General features: G+C 52.5%; 2 protein-coding genes and 1 long non-coding RNA gene across 5 annotated transcripts in view; 2 read left to right on the top strand and 1 right to left on the bottom strand.

Annotated features, from left to right (window-relative positions):
- The window catches only part of LOC111527025, a 12,827-nt gene extending 7,177 nt beyond the window's left edge, over positions 1-5,650 (top strand). The window contains exons 3-5 of the long non-coding RNA XR_004228514.1: positions 1,341-1,663; positions 2,186-2,351; positions 4,448-5,650. This is a non-coding gene — a long non-coding RNA (uncharacterized LOC111527025). The remainder of the gene's footprint in view (positions 1-1,340; positions 1,664-2,185; positions 2,352-4,447) is intronic.
- Positions 1-20,201, bottom strand: part of PFAS (phosphoribosylformylglycinamidine synthase) — a 20,727-nt gene extending 526 nt beyond the window's left edge. Inside the window, exons 1-27 of one of the 2 annotated variants that reach the window (XM_031934248.1) lie at positions 19,989-20,201; positions 14,077-14,257; positions 13,855-13,990; positions 13,030-13,135; positions 12,471-12,660; positions 12,252-12,357; positions 11,755-11,895; positions 11,512-11,636; positions 11,199-11,327; positions 10,223-10,354; positions 9,961-10,089; positions 5,471-5,544; positions 5,199-5,355; positions 4,824-4,885; positions 4,522-4,683; positions 4,124-4,249; positions 3,860-3,991; positions 3,335-3,565; positions 2,994-3,174; positions 2,823-2,906; positions 2,455-2,610; positions 2,119-2,238; positions 1,577-1,722; positions 1,243-1,450; positions 1,015-1,106; positions 818-932; positions 35-349 (exon numbers count right to left, since the gene is read on the bottom strand). In XM_031934248.1, the coding sequence (XP_031790108.1) occupies positions 35-349; positions 818-932; positions 1,015-1,106; positions 1,243-1,450; positions 1,577-1,722; positions 2,119-2,238; positions 2,455-2,610; positions 2,823-2,906; positions 2,994-3,174; positions 3,335-3,565; positions 3,860-3,991; positions 4,124-4,249; positions 4,522-4,683; positions 4,824-4,885; positions 5,199-5,355; positions 5,471-5,544; positions 9,961-10,089; positions 10,223-10,354; positions 11,199-11,327; positions 11,512-11,636; positions 11,755-11,895; positions 12,252-12,357; positions 12,471-12,660; positions 13,030-13,135; positions 13,855-13,990; positions 14,077-14,257; positions 19,989-20,159 (3,907 nt within the window). In that variant the 5' untranslated portion in view covers positions 20,160-20,201. Of the gene's footprint in view, positions 1-34; positions 350-817; positions 933-1,014; positions 1,107-1,242; positions 1,451-1,576; positions 1,723-2,118; positions 2,239-2,454; positions 2,611-2,822; positions 2,907-2,993; positions 3,175-3,334; positions 3,566-3,859; positions 4,250-4,521; positions 4,684-4,823; positions 4,886-5,198; positions 5,356-5,470; positions 5,545-9,960; positions 10,090-10,222; positions 10,355-11,198; positions 11,328-11,511; positions 11,637-11,754; positions 11,896-12,251; positions 12,358-12,470; positions 12,661-13,029; positions 13,136-13,854; positions 13,991-14,076; positions 14,258-18,686; positions 18,771-19,988 lie in introns of those variants that run through there. The other variant, XM_023193144.3, reaches the window with a different exon arrangement.
- Positions 19,844-21,103, top strand: part of CTC1 (CST telomere replication complex component 1) — a 23,731-nt gene continuing 22,471 nt past the window's right edge. Inside the window, exon 1 of one of the 2 annotated variants that reach the window (XM_023193148.3) lies at positions 19,844-20,048. In XM_023193148.3, coding sequence (XP_023048916.2) covers positions 20,016-20,048 — 33 coding nt within the window. In that variant the 5' untranslated portion in view covers positions 19,844-20,015. The remainder of the gene's footprint in view (positions 20,049-21,103) is intronic. The other variant, XM_023193146.3, reaches the window with a different exon arrangement.

Raw genomic sequence — 21,103 nt, 5'->3', positions numbered from 1 at the left:
CCCACCCTCGCCCCCAACCTTCCTCAGGCCTGACCTTCCCCGTGCGCACTCCACACGGGCAGCACGGCGCCCTCCATCCCTCGCAGCATCAGGGCTGGCCCAGGCCCCACACGCACGCTGGCCCAGCGAGACTCATAGCGCCCAGACAGGTTGTGGCGTAGCAGAAGGCCCGGCTGGGAGTCAGGGCCCATCTCCACGGCATCCTCATTGGGGTCGCCTCCTACCCAGCCCAGCAGAGCCAGCAGTTGACAGCCATTACACACGCCCAGGCTGAAGGTGTCTGGTCGCTTCCGGAAGCGCCTCAGCTCACCCCCGGCCAGGGGATGGAAGGTCACGGCAGCTGCCCACCCTAGCCAGGGAATAGGGAAGTCAGGGTGAGACGTGGAGGACCTCGGAAAAGGGAACTGGGAATGAAGGGGCATGGCTGCTCTTCTGTTTCCTTTCTTTCTTCCTTTTCCCTCCCTCCCTCCCTCCTTCCTTTCCTTCTTTTTTTTTTTTTGTTTTTTTGTTTTTTTGTTTTTTTAGATGGAATCTCGCTGTTTCCCAGGCTGGAGTGCAGTGGCATGATCTCGGCTCACTACAACCTCTGCCTCCTGGGTTAAAGCTATTCTCCTGCCTCAGCCTCCCAAGTAGCTTTCTAATGAAAAAATTAAAAATTTATTACCAGCATTCTGTTGGCATGTGGCCCGGAACGAATGTGGCCACTCTCTCCTAGCTCGGTGGAGTGAGAGGCCAATCCCCAGCCCAGGAAGACGGGGCTAAAGGTACCTCTTCAGAAATGTAGGGGAAGGGAGTGGGCAGAAGGCTGCACACTGACCTTTGGCAGAGCCCAGGACATCTGCATAGCTGAAGCCGCCCACGAAGGCCACACCGCGGAAAGTGTCCAGCCCAATGGCCCCAGAGCAGAGGTCCTGCATGGCCACGTCCCATACCTGTGAAGATGGGGAGGGGAGTGTGGCTGGGAGGACATGCAGCTGAGGCTGGAGAACCACCCCCAGCTGCCCCCCTGCTCACCTCAAACCCAGCCAAGTGGAAGGCATCAGCCATCTCCCGGTCTCCATTACTGCCCTCCTCTCGCAAGATGGCGACTCGGGGGCTGGGACCACCTTGGGGAAGAATAAATGTCTTTGGGCCAGAAAGTTACTTCCCCACCCCAACTCCCCAGACACCTTTTCCAGGGCAGGCCCAGGCATCCAGGCTCAGTGCCCCCAGGACACGAAGCCCCTGCACACACTCCCTCACCAGGCTCACGGGGCACGGAGGCTTTGGGAAAGGTGGGGGGCAGGAAATAGCTGGGCCCCGTCCGCTCCCTCAGGCCCCGTTCCTCCTCCGCCACACAGCGAGGCTCTGCCTGCAGCCGGTCCAGCTGGAAACTCGTCTCCTCCCAGAGGGCTCGCAGCTCCCCAACAGGCTCCTCCAGAACCACAGCCCCGTTCACTGACACCCGGACCTAGGAAGAGGAACAAATCTCCCTGGGCTAGGAGAAAGGATGGCCCTCCACAGCGGGAGAGGGATGGACCATGGCCGCCCCACTCTGACTGCCCACTGCACACTGCTCTCTCCCTCACTTCCTCACCGTGGCGTGGGGCCCGGCCTCGCCTGTGTGGCCCAGCTCCAGGCAGTGGAGGCCAGCATCCCAGTAACGCTTCAGCACCTGGGCCAGGTCTGGCTCCTGCACCTCCAGCACCAGGCCTGGCTCCTCAGCGAACAGCACAGACAGGACTGGGAGAGCAACAGGGGGAGTTAGGGGGATGCAAGAAGGGCTGAGGAAGTTGGGGCAGGGATCAGGGGAATGCAGGAAGGCCGGGGCGGGGGTCAGAGGGACGCAGCCAGGGAGTTAGGGTGGGGATCAGGGAGGATGAGGGCTGGGAGGGTTGGACTGACGATGTTTCATCATGGACATCTCAGGGATGGGAAGTCTCAGAGAGAGGCAGGAACATGGCGGGTGCCAGCCAGTTCCATCCAGTTCAGCTGTCAGAGACACAGCACAGAAAAGCTAGTCGGGGAAGACTCAGGGAAAGGGGATTGGAGGGCACTCCACTCTTTAATATACTGGAGATGGGGTCTGCAGGGTGGAGAAGGCAGCCCAGGCTGGAGACTAGACCCCAGATTCCTTACCATCAACCCCAGCGACAGGCACATCCACCTGTAGCCCACAATTTCCAGCAAAGGCCATCTCCAGCAGGCATGTGACGAGGCCTCCATCGCTGACATCGTGGCCTGAGCAGAGGAGGCGGTCTGGAGGAAGGAGAAGAAAGGTCGGCAACCTAGGGGCCCAAACCTGACAGCCCCCCTCCATCTTCCAGAGTCAGTCCATCAAGAGCGTGTGTGAGAATGTCGGGGGATCTGAGGTACGTTGTCCACTGGAGTCCCTCTTGCCCCACTGCCCAGCTGGTGAACGCCTGCTGCACGCCTGGCACCCCGTGCGCCATCTCCCCAGGGGGCTTCACTGACCTTTCAGCAGCCCCTGGGTGATGCTGAAGGCACGCACCAAGTTCTCAGGAACGTCCAGGTCTGGAGGGTGCTCCCCGAGCTGGGAGAAGCACTGGGCCAGAGCCGTGCCCCCCAGCCGGTGCTGCCCAGGGCTCAAAGGCACATAAAGCAGATGGCCTGGGGAGACAGGGAGGGGTGAGGGGAGGGGGACACCTCAGGAGGACCCGTCCCTGAGGTGCTCACAGCACTGCTGTTCCCAGCATGTGGTGAGACGCCCAGACAATCAGTCCCAGAAAACACCACAGCCCAGTGTTGAGATGGGGGCCCAGCACTCAAAGCAGGGGCCAAGCAAAGAACACACAAGGCGATGGGATGGGCCACGACCATACCTCTCCCTTCAGGATGCTTGAGGTCTGGGGTCACAGTGGCTGTGATGTCTGGGCAGACGGCATAGGCTGAGATGACCAGTGACCCTGTAGAGCAAGGAGGAGTCCAAAGGAATGAGTTGCCAGGCCAGCCCCGTAGTTCCTCCTCCCCTCCCTGGGGCCCTCACACCTCACCAGGAGCCCGCACGGTCTCAGTGCCAACCCGAGCAGCCATGCTAAGGGAGTCCTTGCCACCGTCCACTGCCACACCCAGGGCTGCCATCACTGCCACCATAGCCTCACAGGCGTCCGCCAAAGCTGCGCCCTCCCCTGGGAGCTTGGCTGCCCACATCCAGTTCCCGCTACACTTCACATCCTGGGGTGGTAGAGGCACGGCATTAGAGGGGAAGAGAGATGTGGAGAGGACAGGGGTGCAGGGGGACGGGGAGGTTGCAACATGAAATGAAAGGCTACAGATGGATGCCGGAGGGTCCTGAAGCTGGGGGCTCCAGGATAGAAGCTATGGGAGAACTCACCCGGAGGTCCGTGACCAGAGCAAACACCAAGTTGGTGAGGGCTTCAGCCACGGCCAGCCGGGCGGCGACCTTGGGGTCCAGCAGGCTCTTGACTGGCTGCTCTCCCAAGGCTGTGGCAGCCCCTACGAGCTCCTCATGGCTCAGTGCCACAACCGCTACATCTGCCAGAGGAGTCTGCAGGGGCCCCACACACTGCTGCTGGGCCACCAGGCCGCCCACGGAGCGGTCCACCTGTGGAACCAGGTGAGGTTAGCAAGAGAGCAAGGGACAGGGACAGCCTGTGCTCCTGCCCCTGCCCCCAAGGGACCCAGGGCGGTGGGAGGCCTGGCTTTCCCCCAGTGCAGACAACAGCTCTACTCAGAAGGTGGGTAGCAGGGAGACCAGGCCGTCAGGGTGGCTGCCCTGCCCCTGTTGCTTCCCCCCAGGGCCAGGCAACACCCCCCACAGTAGTTTCTAAGGGTGGGAGGGCAGAGAAGGGTGTGCAGAGGAAGCAGGCAGGGGGCAGAGGAGGGGTGCAGGGAGGACCTTATTGGTGAGGTAGCGCTTGCTGGCCACAGCGGGCAGCCTCAGAACCCTCTCCAGAGCCTGGCGCACGCTCAGCCCTGGGGGCAAGGCCAAAGGCTGCAGCACAGGGGGCTTCCTCTGGAGGAAGAACTCCTGCAACACAGACGGCGACAGGGAGTGTGAGCACCTGTGGCGGGCCGGGCACACAGGTGACAAAGTGCATGTGGGGTAAAGGGTGGTGTCGAGCAGACCACAGGAGAAACTCATCCCCCCAACCCCACATACCTTCCGAGGCATCTTGCCCAGCACCCATTCGAGCTCCAGGTCCACAGGGGTTGGCGGGGGTGTCGGGGGGGCATCCCCCTGGCCATTTCTTCCGACAGGACACTCCCGATCGTCCACCAGCACTATCTATAGACCCCAGGGACCCCACCCGGGGGGATGAAACTGACCACCAGCAGGGAATATTCCTAGAAATCAGGGCACAAATGTGCTTTCCACTCCTTGTTTGGTGTCCGTATTGAGTCCCTGCCCTTCCTTGGCTCCTACATTCCCCAAAGCTTGTTTGCCACCACCTCCCATCTTCCTCTCGTCTCTCTCCCTTGACAGCTCTCTCTCTAGCCCATACCCAGGTGGCTCACGTCTGCCCCAGTGTCTGCTCCCAACAACCTGGGCCAACTCACCCTTCGGTCTCCAGTGATGGTGCCCACGAAGCAAGCCGAGCAACGTTCACGGGCACTGACACGAGTCAGGAAGTTCCGGTCAGGGGACCTCAGGAGAAGTGCATTTGATTCCTGGTACTCAGCCCCCCAGATTTCCAGGGCATTCAGGGTCGGGTCCCCGAGCTGCACGGCCATGGCGGGGAGGAAAGAGAAGGGCCAGTGGGCACTCCCACATCTCATGTTGTTGCAAGAGAGAGATGGGTGGGCGTGGGCTGGGGCTGGCAGGGATGGGAAAATGCCAGACTTCAGGGGATGAGACCCACCTGGAAGCGGCTGGTGTAAATGATGGCTCCAGCTGGGTCACTCAGCTCCTTTAGGACGTTGCCTGGTGAGAGGGTTGCAAGGAGAAGTAGTGACCTCGTGGTGGTCAGGCAACAAAGGGCAGTCCCTGGTCTCCAAAGGAGCCCCTAATTCTGTGTGTTCCTGTGTCAACTGCTGCCACACCCTCACCACCAATCAATCATCCCACAGCAGCAGGCTCCCACCCTTCCAACCCTGAACCTGTCTAGAATGTACAGAGCGTGGAGAATGGGACCCAGAGCTGGGTGGTTGGTTGGAGATTCCTGATACCTCTCTCTAAACCAAACCTGGCAGGATACCAGGCAGGCCCAGTCTCTTGTTCTAATTCCTTTCCTCACCATTGCCACCAGCGCCCTGATCGTGAAGGCTACAGATGGGGTTTCCCTGGGGGGCCTCCACACAAGCCCTGATCACACGGTTCATCTTCTGTTCCATCTCCGGGTCTCCTCGCTGCACAGCCCCAAAGTCCAGGTCACTGGTGTTATCTCCCTGCACCTGGGGGCATATATGGCATAGCTTAGTTCAGCGAGGCTGGAAGCTCCTGTACGCGCTCCTATGCCTGGGGCCCGGTTATATCAAGGATTCTGCACCTTTAACAATTCCCACTCACCTGCACAGACGAAGCAGCTCCACCTCCAACTCCAATCCTGTAGACGGGACCTCCAACCTTTACAACTTCCATGCCTGTAAGAAGGGAAGGCAGAATCAGAACACCGGGAAAGCCATGAGAAGAGGCCTCGAAAGCAAGGCAGCGTGAGGACAGAGGAAGCTGATGTTAGGGGAGGAGAAGCCTGACACTTTTTTTTTTTTTTTTTTGAGGCGGAGTCTCGCTCTGTCGCCCGAACTGGAGTGCGGTAGCCAGATCTCAGCTCACTGCAAGTTCCGCCTCCTGGGTTTACGCCATTCTCCTGCCTCAGCCTCCCGAGTAGCTGGGACTATAGGTGCCCACCACCTCGCCCGGCTAGTTTTTTTTTTTGTATTTTTAGTAGAGACGGGGTCTCACCGTGTTAGCCAGGATGGTCTCGATCTCCTGACCTTGTGATCCGCCCGTCTTGGCCTCCCAAAGTGCTGGGATTACAGGCTTGAGCCACCGCGCCCGGCCTTTTTTTTTGAGATGGAGTCTTGCTCTGTTGCCCAGGCTGAAGCACAGTGGTGCGATCTCGGCTCACTGCAACCCCCGCCTCCTGGGTTCAAGCGATTCTCCTGCTTCAGCCTCCTGAGTAGCTAGCATTACAGGTGCCTACCGTCATGCCCAGCTAATTTTTGTATTTTTTTAGTAGAGACACGGTTTCACCTTGTTGGCCAGGCTGGTCTCAAACTCCTGACGTCAGGTGATCCACCCACCTCGGTCTCCCGAAGTGCTGGGATTACAGGCGTGAGCCACCCTGCCTAACCCGGAAGCCTTACCACTTGACTGGGTTGATAGGAGAGTAAACTGTGATTTGGCATTAACAACCAAAATGACAAATGCACACAGTCTCTGATTGGGTAAATACACTTTTAGGAAGTTATCCTGCTGGGTTTTGCACAGGTATAAAATCACCTACTTACAAGATTAAACACCACAGTAATGTTTGTATTAGCAAGGACACGAAATAATCTAAAGGCTGACAACACAGACCTGATTAACTAAACTGTGGTATGTCTATACAATGAAAGACTAAGCCACCAAGAAAAGAGAATATAGGAATGTAATGAAGTAATATGACTTCATCAGTATGAAATTATTTCTAAGATATACTGCTAAGCGAAAAATGAAAAAGGCAAAAATATGTATGTCTATTTACAGTAGCATCAAAAAGAATAAAAATAATTAGGAGTAAATTTAAAAATAGAAGTAAGGCTTATACACTAAAAACTTTTTTTGTTTTGAGATGGAGTCTTGCTCTATTGCCCAGGCTGGAGTGAAGTGATGCAATCTCGGCTCACTGCAACCTCTGGATGCGGAAGGATCCTGAAGTCCAGGGACTCCAGGGTAGAAGGTGTAGGAGAACTCACCCACACTCCCAGCACTTTGGGAGATTGAGACGGGCGGATCGCTTGAGCTCAGGAATTTGAGACCAGCCTAGCTAACACGGTGAAATCCTATCTTTACAAAAAATGCAAAAATTAGCCAGGCATGGTGGCAGGAGCTCGTAGTCTCAGTTACTCAGGAAGCTAAGGTGGGAGGATCACCTGAGCCCAGAAGATGGAGGTTGCAGTGAGCTGAGATCCCACCACTGTACTCCAGCCTAGGTGACAGTGAGATTCCATCTCAAAAAACAAAAAAAGAAATAGGAAAGGATCTGAATAGATGTTTAAGGAAGACATACAAATAGCTAACTAGCATACAAAAACATGCTCAGCCGGGCGCGGTGGCTCACGCCTGTAATCCTAGCACTTTGGGAGGCTGAGGTGGGCGGATTACCTGAGCTCAGGAGTTCGAGACCAGCCTGGGCAACATGGTGAAACCCCATCTCTACTAAAATACAAAAGAAATTAGCTGGGCCTGGTGGCGCCGCCTGTAATCCCAGCTATTCGGGAGGCTAAGGCAGGGGAATTGCTTGAATCCGGAGGCGAAGGTTGCAGTGAGCTGAGATCGCACCACTGCACTCCAGCCTGAGCAACAGAGCTAGACCCTGTCTCTACGGGAAAAAAAAAAAAAAAAAAAATTAAAGAAAACACACTCGGCCGGGCACGGTGGCTCAAGCCTGTAATCTCAGCACTTTGGGAGGCCAAGGCGGGCGGATCACGAGGTCAGGAGATCGAGACCATCCTGGCTAACACGGTGAAACCCCATCTCTACTAAAAAAATACAAAAAAATTAGCTGGGTGTGGTGGTGGGCACCTGTAGTCCCAGCTACTCGGGAGGCTGAGGCAGGAGAATGGCGTGAACTCGGGAGGTGGAGCTTGTAGTGAGCTGAGATCACGCCAGTGCACTCCAGCCTGGGTGACAAGAGGGAGACTCCATCTCGAAAAAAAAACAAAAAAAAGTGTACATAAATGTTCACAGCAGCATTATGCATAATAGCTAAAAAGTTGAAGCAACCCCTAAGCCCAACAACTAAGGAATGGGTACACAAAATGTGACCTAGCTATATAATAGGATATTATTCAGCCATAAAAAGAAAGTACTTATGCAAAGGATAACCCCTGAAAACATCAAGCTAAGTGAAAGAAGTCAGATGCAAAAGGCCACATATTGTATGATTCCATTATGGTCATGAGCTGATGACATTTTGCTTCACAAAAGACCACATAGACAACAGCGATCCCTTAAGATTATAATGGTGCTGAAAAATTCCTATTGCCTAGTGACATCGTGGCACGCTGGTGGTGATGCTATTGTAAATACTACTGCACTGCCAGTCACACAAAAGTATACTCAGACCATTATTGTACGTATACTACATAATGTTTCATAATGACAATAAATGACTATTGCTGGTTTATGTATTTACTATGCTTTTTTAAAATTTTATTTTATTTTTTTTGAGACAGAGTCTCACTCTGTCGTCCAGATTGGAGTGCAGTGGTACAATCTTGGCTCACTGCAACTTCCGCCTCCCAGGTTCAAGTGATTCTCCTGCCTAAGCCTCCCGAGTAGCTGGGATTACAGGTGCGTGCCACCACACCAAGCTAATATTTGAATTTTTGGTAGAGAGGGGGTTTCACCATGTTGGCCAGGCTGGTCTTGAACTCCTGACTGCAGGTGATCTGCCCATCGTGGCCTCCCAAAGTGCTGGGATTACAGGCGTGAGCCATTGCACCCAGCCTACATTTTTAATTTTTATTCTTTTTTGGAGACAGGGTCTCACTCTGTCACTCATGCTTGAGTGCAGTGGTATGATCATAGCTCACTACAGCCTTGAGCTCCTTGGCTCAAGCGATCTTCCCACGTCAGCCTCCTGAGTAGCTGGGACTACAGGTGTACACCACCATATCCAGCTGATTTTTATTTCTTAATTTTTTTAGAGACGGGGTCTGACTATATTCCCCAGACTGGTCTCAAACTCCTGGCCTCAAGTAATCCCCCTGCCTTGGCCTCCCAAAGTGCTGGGATTACAGGCATGAGCCACTGTGCCCAGCCAACTATACTTTTTACTGTTATTTTAGAATGTACTCATTCTATTTATATAAAATACTTTTATTTTGGCTGGGCACCATGGCTCACACCTGTAATCCCAGTGCTTTGGGAGGCTGAGGCAGAATTGCTTGAGCCCAGGAGCTCAAGGCCACAGTGAGCTAGGATAGAACCACTGTTCTTCAGCCTGGATGACAAAGCAAGACCCTGTCTCTAAAAAGAGAAAAAAAATCCTGCTTGAGAAAGAAAATGTAGATTAAAAATAATAATAATTAACAAAAAAGAGAAAAAAGTTCACTTAAAAACAGTATGCCATGTTACATTGACAGCAGCTTCATATATCTCATATTTACCATGTCTTTTTTTTTTTTTTTTGACAAGGTCTTGCTCTGTCGTCCAGGCTGGAGTGCAGTGGTGTGATCTCCACTCACTGCAACCTCTACCTCCCGGCTTCAAGTGGTTCTTAGTGGTTCTTGTGCCTCAGCCTCCTGAGGAGCTGGGACTACAGGCGCACACCATGACACCTGGCTAATTTTTGTATTTTCAGTAGCAATGGTGTTTCACCACGTTGGCCATGCTGGTCTTGAACTCCTGACCTCAGGTGATCCACCTGCCTCAGTCTCCCAAAGTGCTGGGATTACAGGTGTGAGCCACCCTGCCTGGCCCACCATGTCTTGATTGCATTATTTTCTCTTATGCTTAATTTATTCTCATGCTGTTTTGTTCATCATGGCTCCTAAGTGTACAAAATTCCTGGATAATGTTGCCAGTAAGAGGCCGTGTGGAGTGACTGTGTAGTAAGCTATACCATCTAGGTTTGTGTACATACACTCTATGAAGTGGGCACAGTGGGCACAATAATGAAATTACCTAATAACCACATTTCTCAGAACGAGTTGTCCATCATTATGTGATGCATAACGTAAGCCAACAGATTAAAAACTAACCACTGAAGTGGTCCCTAAGTTCCCTCACTGCAGTCATCCTGTGCCGAGGAAAAAGCTGGCTGGATCTAGAGAAAGGTGGCAGGCTCTTACCTGACTCTGGGGCCTCCTTGCTTATGTGGTCAGCTTCCATGGACCCAATGCCCCCACTAAACATGATGGGCTTGATCCACTCACGCCGCTGGCCGTCTGGGAGCTGCAGGCCCAAAGAGCGGGCGAAGCCTGGAGGGTGAACATCAGAGGGACGTGTCACTCAGTTCCCTCAGTGCTCGCCCAATAGCACAGCCCCTGGGTAGCACACCCCACCCAGAAGCCCCTCTGGGTGTTTGTCGTCCCTCCACACCCCCAGTCTCACCAGCCAACACTGGTTCCCCAAACTTGTTGCCATAGTCAGAAGCTCCATTACTGGCTTCAATGGCAACCTCCAGGGGTCGGGCAAAGTTCCCAGGATACTGGAAGCTTGGATCCTCCCAGGGCAGATTGTAACCTGGAAGGGAAGGAGAGAGAACTCGATGAACTGAATGAACTGTGAAGACAGAGGCCAGAGCAGCCTGCATCCTTCAAGAAGGGTCAAGACCACCAAGGACCACCCGCATGGCTGCAATGTTCCACTTCAGGAAGTCCTGTTTTAGGAAGCCACAGAGCCTGCAGTGAGGCACTGGTCTTCTCTCCACCACTCACACCAGCCTTCCTTCTGACTCTCACAATCAGTTTCACAGGTTTTCCTTTTTTTTTGAGATCGAATTTCAGTCTGTCGCTCAGGCTAGAGTGCAGTGGTGCAAACTTGGCTCACTGCAAGCTCCGCCTCCTGGGTTCACGCTGTTCTCTCACCTCCGCCTCCCGAGTAGCTGGGACTATAGGCACCCATCACCACACCCAGCTAATTTTTTTGTATTTTTAGTAGAGATGGGATTTCACCGTGTTAGCCAGGATGGTTTCGATCTCCTGACCTTGTGATCCACCCACCTCAGCCTCCCAAAGTGCTGGGATTACAGACATGAGCCACCACACCTGGCCAAGTTTCTCAGGCTTTCTAAGCAACCAGATTTGAGGGGCAGGTGGTGATCATGAGACCAATCCAGTATCATGCTTTCTGGCTGAATGAAGACTAGTTTCTAAAGAAAATCGTGGACCTGCAAAGTCAGTCTGGCCACCTCATCTCCCCAGGTCTACACTGATGATCATAGGTAGTGAAAGGCCAGCTATCTTGGAGCCCTCCCTCCCAAGAAAAGGCACCCAGGATGACCCTATGACCTAAGAGATAAAAGTCTGGTGCCTGCCAGGACAAGGAATCCAGAAGGGAAGGTGGATAGAGAGGAAGGAGATGGAACCTGGAATATGCAGATTTCCAAAGCAATAGCCGGCAGTGCCAGCCACCACATGGGCCCCACGGCCTGTGCACTGGACATCTCGAATCCGGCCCCCTGTACCAGTGGTCGCACCACTAAAGGGGCATACTCCTGCAAAGAGAGAGTGGGGAGAGGTTTGGGTGCCTCATAGACAAATCCCATCTCTGACCACCCCCCTGAAAATAAGGACAACCAGCTTCCCTGATAATTTTCCCCAGGCCCAGCACAGGCGCCTGGGACCTTAGCCCTGCCCTATTCTGTGATCTCACCTACTTCTCCAGGGAACCCAGCTCACCTGTGGGAAAGTTGTGAGTCTCCGCTGTGAAGACAACATGTCTCAGACCTTGCTGTTGCCGGAAACGGCTTGGCCGTGTGGGGTCCTCAGGCCGTAGGAATCGGACTTCCTTTCCCTGGATTGCACTGTGGACATATCCGTCCTGGACCCTGCTTCCTTTCTGGGATCTACACTAACCCAAGCAGGGCCTGGGGCCTCCCCTCCCTGGGTCCTGATGCCACCCCAGTCTAGGGCACAACCCACCTGCTGTTATCACAGAATTTGAGGACGTTGTTGGGGTTTGAGGATTTCTGGGTGCTCATGATGGACTCAAACAGTGAGTGCTCCAGCTTCTGCCCATCCACGTGGAGCTGGCCCTTGAAGAACCAGTGTCGGCTGTGCTCGCTGCAGGGGATGATGCAGGGAGGGGAAGGTATGTGGAAACGGGGTCATTTCTTAATGCTCTGTCTTCTCACCAGCATTTAACAGCAGAGTTACAGCCAAATTCATACTTAGATAATAGATCAAAATATATTCCAAAAAGTCATAATCTTCAAGTATTCTGTCATCTTGGATTATCCAGAGCCAAAGTGAAGATAAAACCAAAATTTGAATCTAGACTCCTTGATGGATGAGCGGAGCCCAGGCCCTCAGAGACTCAGGGAAGCCCCTAAGCCAAGGGAGAGCCATGAAGGCGAGTCCCTGTGGTCTCTCCCAATATCCATGGGCTCAGGTATCAGAACAATCCCATTCCTCCCCACCTATTGGACTGAGCCAAGTCAAAGGCCTCCACAGTGCTCGGGTTCCGCTGTAGCTCCTGGAAGCGCTTGGTGTAGAAGTCTAGGTCCCAAGAGTCTAAAGCCAGACCTAGGAGACAAATCCAGGAAGAGGTGACTATGGAACTCAGGCAGCCACATTCCAGATTTCAGCACCCCTACTGGCCTGTCCTGGGCCCTACACCTCCCTCCCCAGTTACTCACCAAGCTCCTGGTTGGCCTTCTCTAGCGCAAGCCGGCCCTCGCCCAGTATATTGATAGGGCCATTGAGGGGTTCCAGGATGCTCTCAGGGGAGAAACTCTGGATGGGATGGCGGAAGTGCTGCTCTGTCATCCGGTCGTGCAGGGTAGCCAGAGCAATGGCTTCCACCTCAGCCGACGGAGGGTGGGCAAACTAGGGGTGCAGACATACAGAGGGCAAGGGGTGAAGAGTTTAAGAATGGAGAGAAATGGTCCACCTTCCTACCCTCTTAGTCATGCAAGGCCAGCCCACTGCCACCCCATATGGCACTTTTTCTCAGATTATAAAAAGACGCCCTTTCCAGGTATGAATCCAGGCCAGGATGCACAGATGAAGGGAAGCATAGGCTGGATTTCTGCCTCATTTACCCCTTAACCAGGTACCTTCAGGCAGTGAACAACCTGTACAACCACATAGAGCAGGCCTAAAGCCAGGAGCACCTGTCCCTGCTTCTCTCTAGAGTTTAGGATCTAATCTTCTATCTCTGGCCCATCTCCTCCTCCTGATTCCCCACCACCTCACCGAGAGCCGGTAGCGCCGGGTGGTCTCCACACGATCCACAGGCTCCAGCCCAGCGGCGTGACACACTGACACGATGTTGGTAGATGTTGGAGTGGAGAAGTTCAGCCTGAGCAATGGGCCTGATGGTTAGGACTGGAGAACCCCTGGCAGGCCTCAGATGAGAGGGTGGATCCTGCCCACTGCTATCTGGACAACGTCCCACCGCTATCCCCTCACCATTGGCTTTCAGCCTCAGGCTGGGCAACAAGAAACCTGCTTTCAAAGTTCACTCAAACCAAACCATGACTATCCTCTAGCATCAAAACTTTTTTTTTTTTTTCTGTGAGACAGAGTTTCGCTCTGTCGCCCAGGCTGGAGTGCAGTGGCGCATATCTTGGCTCACTGCAACCTCTGCTTCCCAGGTTCAAGCAATTCTCCTGCCTCAGCCTCCTGAGTAGCTGCGACTGCAGGTGCATGCCACCAGGCCCGGCTAATTTTTCGTATTTTTAGTAGAGACGGGGCTTCACTGCGTTAGCCAGGATGGTCTCGATCTCCTGATCTCGTGATCCGCCTGCCTCGGCCTCCCAAAGTGCTGGGATTCCAGGCGTGAGCCACTGCGCCCTGGCCAAAACTGTTTGATTTTAACTTGGAATCCAATTTATTTTGCTTTGAGAACATGTTTTGGAGCAGGGTGGTCTTTGGAGGGATCTACCCAAATGGGGAAAGCACATGCATGGTTTCCTAGGCAGGAAGTAGCAAAGAGCAAAGGAAAAACAAATCTCCCAAGGATCACAAGAGGAAGCGGAGGAAAGCAGGAGAAAGGCGTGGGCAGGATGAGATACTTACCTGGGCCCGACCTCCAGCAGCAGGTCACTGGAGCCAGAAAGGAGCCAGGACTCCCGAGCAACATCATCCAGCAATAACGGGCAACCAAACAGCCACATCAGCTTCTTCATCTCCTCAGCACTGGGGAGGGCCTCAGCTGCAGGGAGACAGGGCAAGGACACTTTGAGACACTGCCCCCAGCACTGAGGCATGTCCCCCAAGAATCCAACGCCTGGGCCCGACCTGTCCAGTTCACATTGTAGCACAGTTCAGTCTCGATGCCCTGCAGCTCTGGCAGTTTCCCTTGCAGTTTCCTTCGAGTGTGTCCAGAGGCTGCCCCCTCATGGCCAGAGGGACGAACATAGAAGTGAAGGACTGGGGACATCTCTGCAGGTGTCCTTTGCTGGAAAGATGAATTAGGTTCCTAAAAAATAACATTAACTGAGCCAGGCGCGGTGGCTCACACCTGTAATCCCAGCACTTTGGGAGGTTGAGGAGGGTGGACTGTCTGAGGTCAGGAGTTCGAGACCAGCCCGGTCAACATAGTGAAACCCTGCCTCTACTGAAAATACAAAATTAGCTGGGTGTGGTGGCAGGCGCCTGTAATCCCAGCTACTAGGGAGGCTGAGGTTGCAGTGAGCTTAGATCGCGCCACTGCACTGCAGTCTGGGCAACAAGAGCAAAACTCCTTCTCAACAAATAAACAAATAAATAAATAAAATAAGATAAAAACCATTAACCATGGCCTATCTGTTGAACTGATTTCAGATTTCAAGGAAAGTTGAGGCATTAGGGATAGGGTAGGGGAAAGTGACAGGGACATTTAGAGAAACAAGGTAACCTGAAAAATGTAACCTTGGAGATTTTAAGGAATCTTGCAAAATGTGGTCTTTATTAATGTGGTAGGGAGGTGACAGGTGCATGCTTGACACATGTTCCCAGAGCACATGCACTTTCCTGGGTCCCAGGCAAGGTCTTAGGAACACCACTGTGAATCAAGACAGAAACTGTCTGCTCTCACAGGGTTTATACTTTATTGGGGGGAGAAAGGCCACATACCCAGACATTTCCAGTCCCATGTAGTGAAGGTCAGGGGACTGTGAACACCAATCCTACACTTTAGGTGTCAGGAAAAATTTCCTGAGGGAAATGGCATCAGCCATGGATGGAATGTTTGTGTATCTCCCTCTCCCAATTCATATATTGAAACCCTAATCCTCAATGTTATGGTATTTGGAGGTGGGGCCTCTGGGAGGTAATTAGGTCATGAAAGTGGAACTCTCATGAATGAGCTACTAATCTCAGCAAACCTCTTATAACCTGCCCTTATAAGAAAAGGCCAGAATGGGCCGGGCACAGTGGCCCACACCTGTAATCTTAGCCCTTTGGAGGCTGAGGTGGGAGGATTGAGCACACGATTGAGACCAACCTAGGCAACATGGCAAAAACCCCATCTCTCTCAAAAACGATACAAAAATTAGCTGGGTATGCTGGCACGTGCCTGTAGTCCCAGCAACTGGGGAGGCTGAGGTGGGAAGATCACTTGAGCCCAGGAGGCGGAGGCTGCATTCAGCTGTGATCAAGCCACTGCACTCCAACCTGGGCAACACAGTGAGAACTTGAGATCAGGAGTTTCAGACCAGCCTGACCAACATAGTGAAACCTCATCTCTACTCAAAAAAATACAAAATTAGCCGGGCATGGTGGTGCATGCCTGTAATCACAGCTACTTGGGAGGCTGAGGCAGGAGAATCACTTGAACCCGGGAGGCAGAAGTTGCAGTGAGCTGAGATCGAGCCATTGCACTCCAGCCTGGGCAACAAGAGTGAAACTCCATCTCAAAACAAACAAACAAAAAGGATCTCTGATCACAAAGTTTTTGTTTCATAATTTATTGGTTGATGATATAGTGTCATAATTTATTTATTTACTTATTTTCTTTTTCTTTTTTTTTTGAAATGGATTCACTCTGTCACCCAGGTCGGAGTGCAGTGGCACAATCTCGGCTCTCTGCAACTTCTGCCTCCTGGGTTCAAGCAATTCTCCTGACTCAGTCTCCTGAGTAGCTGCGATTACAGGCATGTGCCACCATGCCCAACTAATTTTTGTATTATTAGTCGAGACGGGGTTTCCCCTTGTTCGCCAGGCTGGTCTCCAACTCCTGACCTCAAGTGATCTGCCCACCTCGGACTCCCAATGTGTTGGGATTACAGGCATGTGCCACCATTCCGGCCCATAAATTACTTAAAAAAAAAAAAAAAAAAAAGAATTGCTTAAGCAGGGCCAGGCATGGTGGCTCACATCTGTAATCCTTGCACTTTAGGAGGCCAAGACAGGCAGATCACTTGAAGTCAGGAGTTCGAGACCAACCTGGCCGACATGGCAAAACCCTGTCTCGATTAAAAATACAAAAAATTAGCCGGGCATGGTGGCAAGCGCCTGTAGTCCCAGCTACTCGGGAGGCTGAGGCAGGAGAATCGCTTGAACCCGGGAGGCAGAGGTTGCAGTGAGCCAAGATTGAGCCATTGTACTCCAGCCTGGGTGACAGAGCAAGACTGTGACTCAAACAAACAAACAAACAAACGAATTGCTTAAGCAGATCCTGAATTCTAGCAGAACAGCTGACTCCACTCAGCTCAAAGACTCCCACAGAAGCCAGGAGCAGTGGCTCACGCCTATAATCCCAATGCCTGTAATCCCAGCACTTTGGGAGGCCAAACTCCTGCTTGAGCCCAGGAGTTTGAGACCAGCCCTGGGCAACATAGTAAGACCCTGTCTTCATAAAAAAAATTAAAAATTAGCTGGACATGGTGGCGTGTACCTGTGGTCCCAGCTACTCAAGAGGCTGAGGCAAGTGGATCACTTGAGCCCATGAATTTGAGGCTGCAGTGAGCTACGATTGTGCCATTGCACTCCAGCCTGGGTGACACAGCAAGACCCCGTCTTTCTTTATCTTTCTTTTTTTTTTTTTTTTTTTGAGATGGAGTCTCGCTCCGTCACAAGGCTGGAGTGCAGTGACACCATCTTGGCTCACTGCAACATCTGCCTCTCGGGTTCAAGCGATTCTCCTGTCTCAGCCTCCCTAGTAGCTGAGACTACAGGCATGCACCACCACGCCCAGCTAATTTTTATATTTTTAGTAGAGATGGGGTTTCACCATGTTGGCCAGGATGACCTCGATCTTTTGACCTCGTGATCTGCCCGCCTCGGCCTCCCAAAGTGCTAGGATTATAGGCGTGAGCCATCACACCAGGCAGACCTCATCTTTCAAAAAAAAAAAAGAAAAAAGAAAAAGACTCCCACAGTGGAACCAAGTGTGCATGAGAATCAGTTTCTTCATCTCCCTGTTTCATGACCTCACCCTGTACTCTTCAATCAATGATTTTCACACTTCAGCCCAATCCTACTCCAAACGCTTAAAAACCCTAGCCTCAACATACTCTGGGGGATGGATTTGAGGTTTCCTCCTGTCTCCTTTGCAGCAGCCCTATGATTAAACCTCTTTCTCTGCTGCAACCTGGTGTCTTGGTGTATTTACCTCCAGTGTTTTAGCCTAACATTCAAAGGACCTCCCCATCTATCCCAAACTACCTATCCAATTTCTGGTTCCATTGCCTCTCAGCAAGACCCTGGCTTTACTCAACAAACTGCTGTTCCCCTAGTCTTGACATCTCAGTAAACAATACCATCATCCAATTTGTTGCTCAAGACAAAAACACAGAAGTCATGCTGAATTCTCTTTCCCTCAGACTCTCTAAATCCAATCCACCAGGAAATCTATTTCCAATCATATCTCAAATCCCTCATCTCTTCATCTCTACTACCTCACTCTAGTTCAAGTAAGACACCATCATCACTCACCTTGACCAATGCATTAACCTCCTGACCACTGCATAACCACAATTCATTTGTCACACATCAGCATAAAGTGGATTATGGCTTTCCATTACACATGGTATAAATTCCAACTCAGCATCCTGGTGTACCAACTGTGGCCACTCTCCGGCCTACCTCTCCAACCCTATCTCACACCATTCTCTTTTTCACCCACAATGCACCAACCACATTAGCTTCTTTTCTATTTCTCTAACTTGCCAAGCTCAGACCTGGAAGGCATTTTTTTCACCCTGACATATGCATGGCTAGCTCCTTCTTGTTATTTAGATTTCTGGTGATTCGCCTTCGTGGAAAAGGCTTCACTAGCCACTAAGCGGTTACTATCAGATGGCCCTATTTTTATTTCCTATATAGCGCTTATCACTATGGGATGTTTTTACTTTTCACTCTATATTCCCCACTAGAAAAAAAATCTCCACGTGGGCATGGGATGTTGCTGCTTCGTTTCCACTGAATTACCAAGGCTTAGAACAATACCAGGGCTTGAAACGCAAAAAAAATTCTAACACTTGTGGACTGACTGAATGAACTCTTGATTCTCACCACTCTTCAGCCCCTCCCCCACTTTCAGGACAGTCTTCCTGAAGGCATTTTGTTTATTAAGCCACTTGATTTCCGTCTATCATTCCCAGTAAAATGCAAGTTTCAAGAGCTCAGAGACAGGGTTTGAGTGCATGAGCGCTGTATCCCATTAGGCGGCCGGCAGACTTTCTGTTAGTTGAATCCATGAATGGGATAATGGGGCTAAGTTTACATGCGAGTCGGCCATGCCTGGGGTCTGCAGAACGCACGCAAGATAGGATGAATGGACGCCTCCACTAAAGCAAATGCGCGGGCACCAAGTAGACACAGCTCAGCCTGGGGGAGATATTGAAGGGGCCAACCAGGCTTGGGCTAGATGACAAAAGGCTGCACCTAGAGGAGGTTCCAGGTCCGTACGCGGTAAATATACTCACGTGGAAGACGCACTCGCGGCCACAAAGTACCTCGAATCGTCGCGCGCGCTTGTTACGTCACCACGTGCGCCGCGGGCAGAGACTGGACCTGCCTGCGCCGGGGCGACTACGCCCCGCCCACTTTTCCCAGCTGGCGCGCAAAATTCTAGGTTCTTGGAGGGGAGAGGTTTATCCCCAGGTGGTTTCTCCCACAAATCTGTCTTGAATTGACGTTTGTCAATTCATTCATTTTGAATTGACGTTTGTCAATTCATTCATTTTGAATTGACGTTTGTCAATACATTCTGTTCCCCATCCCCGCGGGGACAGTGAAGTAATGACATCAGTTACTTAAGGCCGTAACGCAAGCATGTGAAAGGTGTACTTTGGAGGCATTACGAGGAAGCGCTTCTCTGCTTGGCAAGATCAAGGTGACTGAAAGATGCTTAGAAGTCATCCATCAGGCGGGCTTTGAGTGAGTTCCTGAGCTCTCCCACCCCATCCATGTGAAGGCCTGCGGGATGCCGGACAGGATGTCACTTAGAAGGGAGACGGAGGCTGGGCGCGGTGGCTCCCGCCTGTAATCCGAGCATTTAGGGAGCCCAAGGCGCGCGGATCGCTTGAGCCCAGGGGTTCGAGACGAGTCTGGGCAACAATGCGAAACCCTGTCTCTAATGAAAAATACAAAAATTAGCCGGGTGTGGCGGTGCACGCCTGTGATCTCAGCTACTCGGTGGGCTGAGGTGAGAGGATCGCTTGAGCCGGAGAGGTCGAAGTTGCAGTGAACCGAGATGGCGCCGCTGCACTCCAGCCCGGGCGATAGAGCGAGATCCCGTCTCAAAAAAATCAGAGGGCCGGGGCGGTGCTCACGCCTGTAATCCAGGCACTTTGGGAGGCTGAGGCGGGTGGATCACTGAGGTCAGGAGTTTGAGACCAGCCTGGCACATGGTGAAACCCTGTCTCTACTAAAAATACAAAAAAAAAAAAAAATTAGCCGGGCGTAGTGGCAGGTGCCTGTGATCCTAGCTACTCAGGAGGCTGAGGCCGGAGAATCGCTTTAACCTGGGAGGCGGGGTTTGCAGTGAGCCGAGATCGCGCCACCGCACTCCAGCCTGGGCGACAGAGCCAGGCTTCGTCTCAAAAAAAAAAAAAAATCAGAGAAAAGAGACAGGGGTATCAGGAGTTGGGATGGTGCACCGAGGGGCCTCGCAGTCTCCAGGGTGCGAGGTGGTAAGCAGCGAGAAGGAGCTGGAGGTGGCGACGAGACCCGCCCATCGATGACGTCACCGAGCGCCCCCCCTACCCCCAAAGGAGCACCCGCACCTCCCGGGGGCGGAGCTCCGGCGCATCATGGCGGCTGGCCGGGCTCAGACCTCTTCCTCGGTGAGTGCTGCTATTCGTCCGTTCCTTCTTTTCTTGTTTGTCACAGATATTCTTTCTCTTCCTATTTCCTCTGCCTTGTCTCTGTGGCCTCGCTGGCTGCGTCCGGACCATGGGTGAGGGGGTTGTGAGTCGGTCCGCTCCTACCTCTTACTGGTTCTGCGAATGTTTATTCCCTCATTCACGCGGCGCCCACTGTGAGCCTTAAACTGGCCTCCGCGCACTCTCTAGGGTTTAAGTCCGGTGGGAAACCAGGAGCAGGTTAATGGGGGAACTATGGGGCTGTGGGTTCCTGGAGAAGACCCTTGACGAGGCTGTAGGGGAAAAGGGCAATCATAATAAGAAAAAGCATCTGAGACCCGAAGTGCGTGTAGAAGGCAAAAAGCGCCGAAAGGGGCCGGGCGTGGTGGCTCACGCCTATAATCCCGGCACTTTGGGAGGCCGAGGCGGGCGAATCACTCGAGGTCAGGAGTTCGAGACCCGCCTGACCAACATGGTGAAACCCCATCTCTACTAAAAATACAAAAAATAGCCGGGCGTGGTGGCGCGCACCTGTAATCCCAGCTACTCAGAAGGCTGAGGCAGGAGAATAGCTTGAGCCTGGGAGACGGAGGTTGCAGTGAGCTGAGATTGTGCCACTGCACTCCAGCCTGGGCAACAGAGCAAGACTCCGCCAAAAAAAAAAAAAAAAAAAGCGCCGGAAGGGGTTTCAGGACGGAAGCAAACACATGTTCAAAGGCAGGAGGATAGAGCAGGTGTCTGAAAAACTCAAAAGTTCAATTGGATGGTGGTGGAGGGGTCAGAACTGACAGTTTTGTACCTCTTGCTGAGCAGCGACTTTAACGTGAAGGTAATTGGGCGTGGTGGCACACGCCTGTAATCCCAGCTGTAATCCCAGCTGCTGGGGAAGCTGAGGCTGGAGAATCGCTTGACCCTGGGAAGTGAAGGTTGCAGTGAGCCGAGATCGCACCACTGCACTCTAGCCTGGACGGCAGAGCCAGACTCCATCTCAGATAGATAGATAGATAGATAGATAGATAGATAGATAGATAGATAGA

Source organism: Piliocolobus tephrosceles, chromosome 16 (assembly GCF_002776525.5).
Source record: "Piliocolobus tephrosceles isolate RC106 chromosome 16, ASM277652v3, whole genome shotgun sequence".
Lineage (NCBI taxonomy): Eukaryota > Metazoa > Chordata > Mammalia > Primates > Cercopithecidae > Piliocolobus > Piliocolobus tephrosceles.
This window is presented reverse-complemented; position numbering and strand designations above follow the sequence as displayed.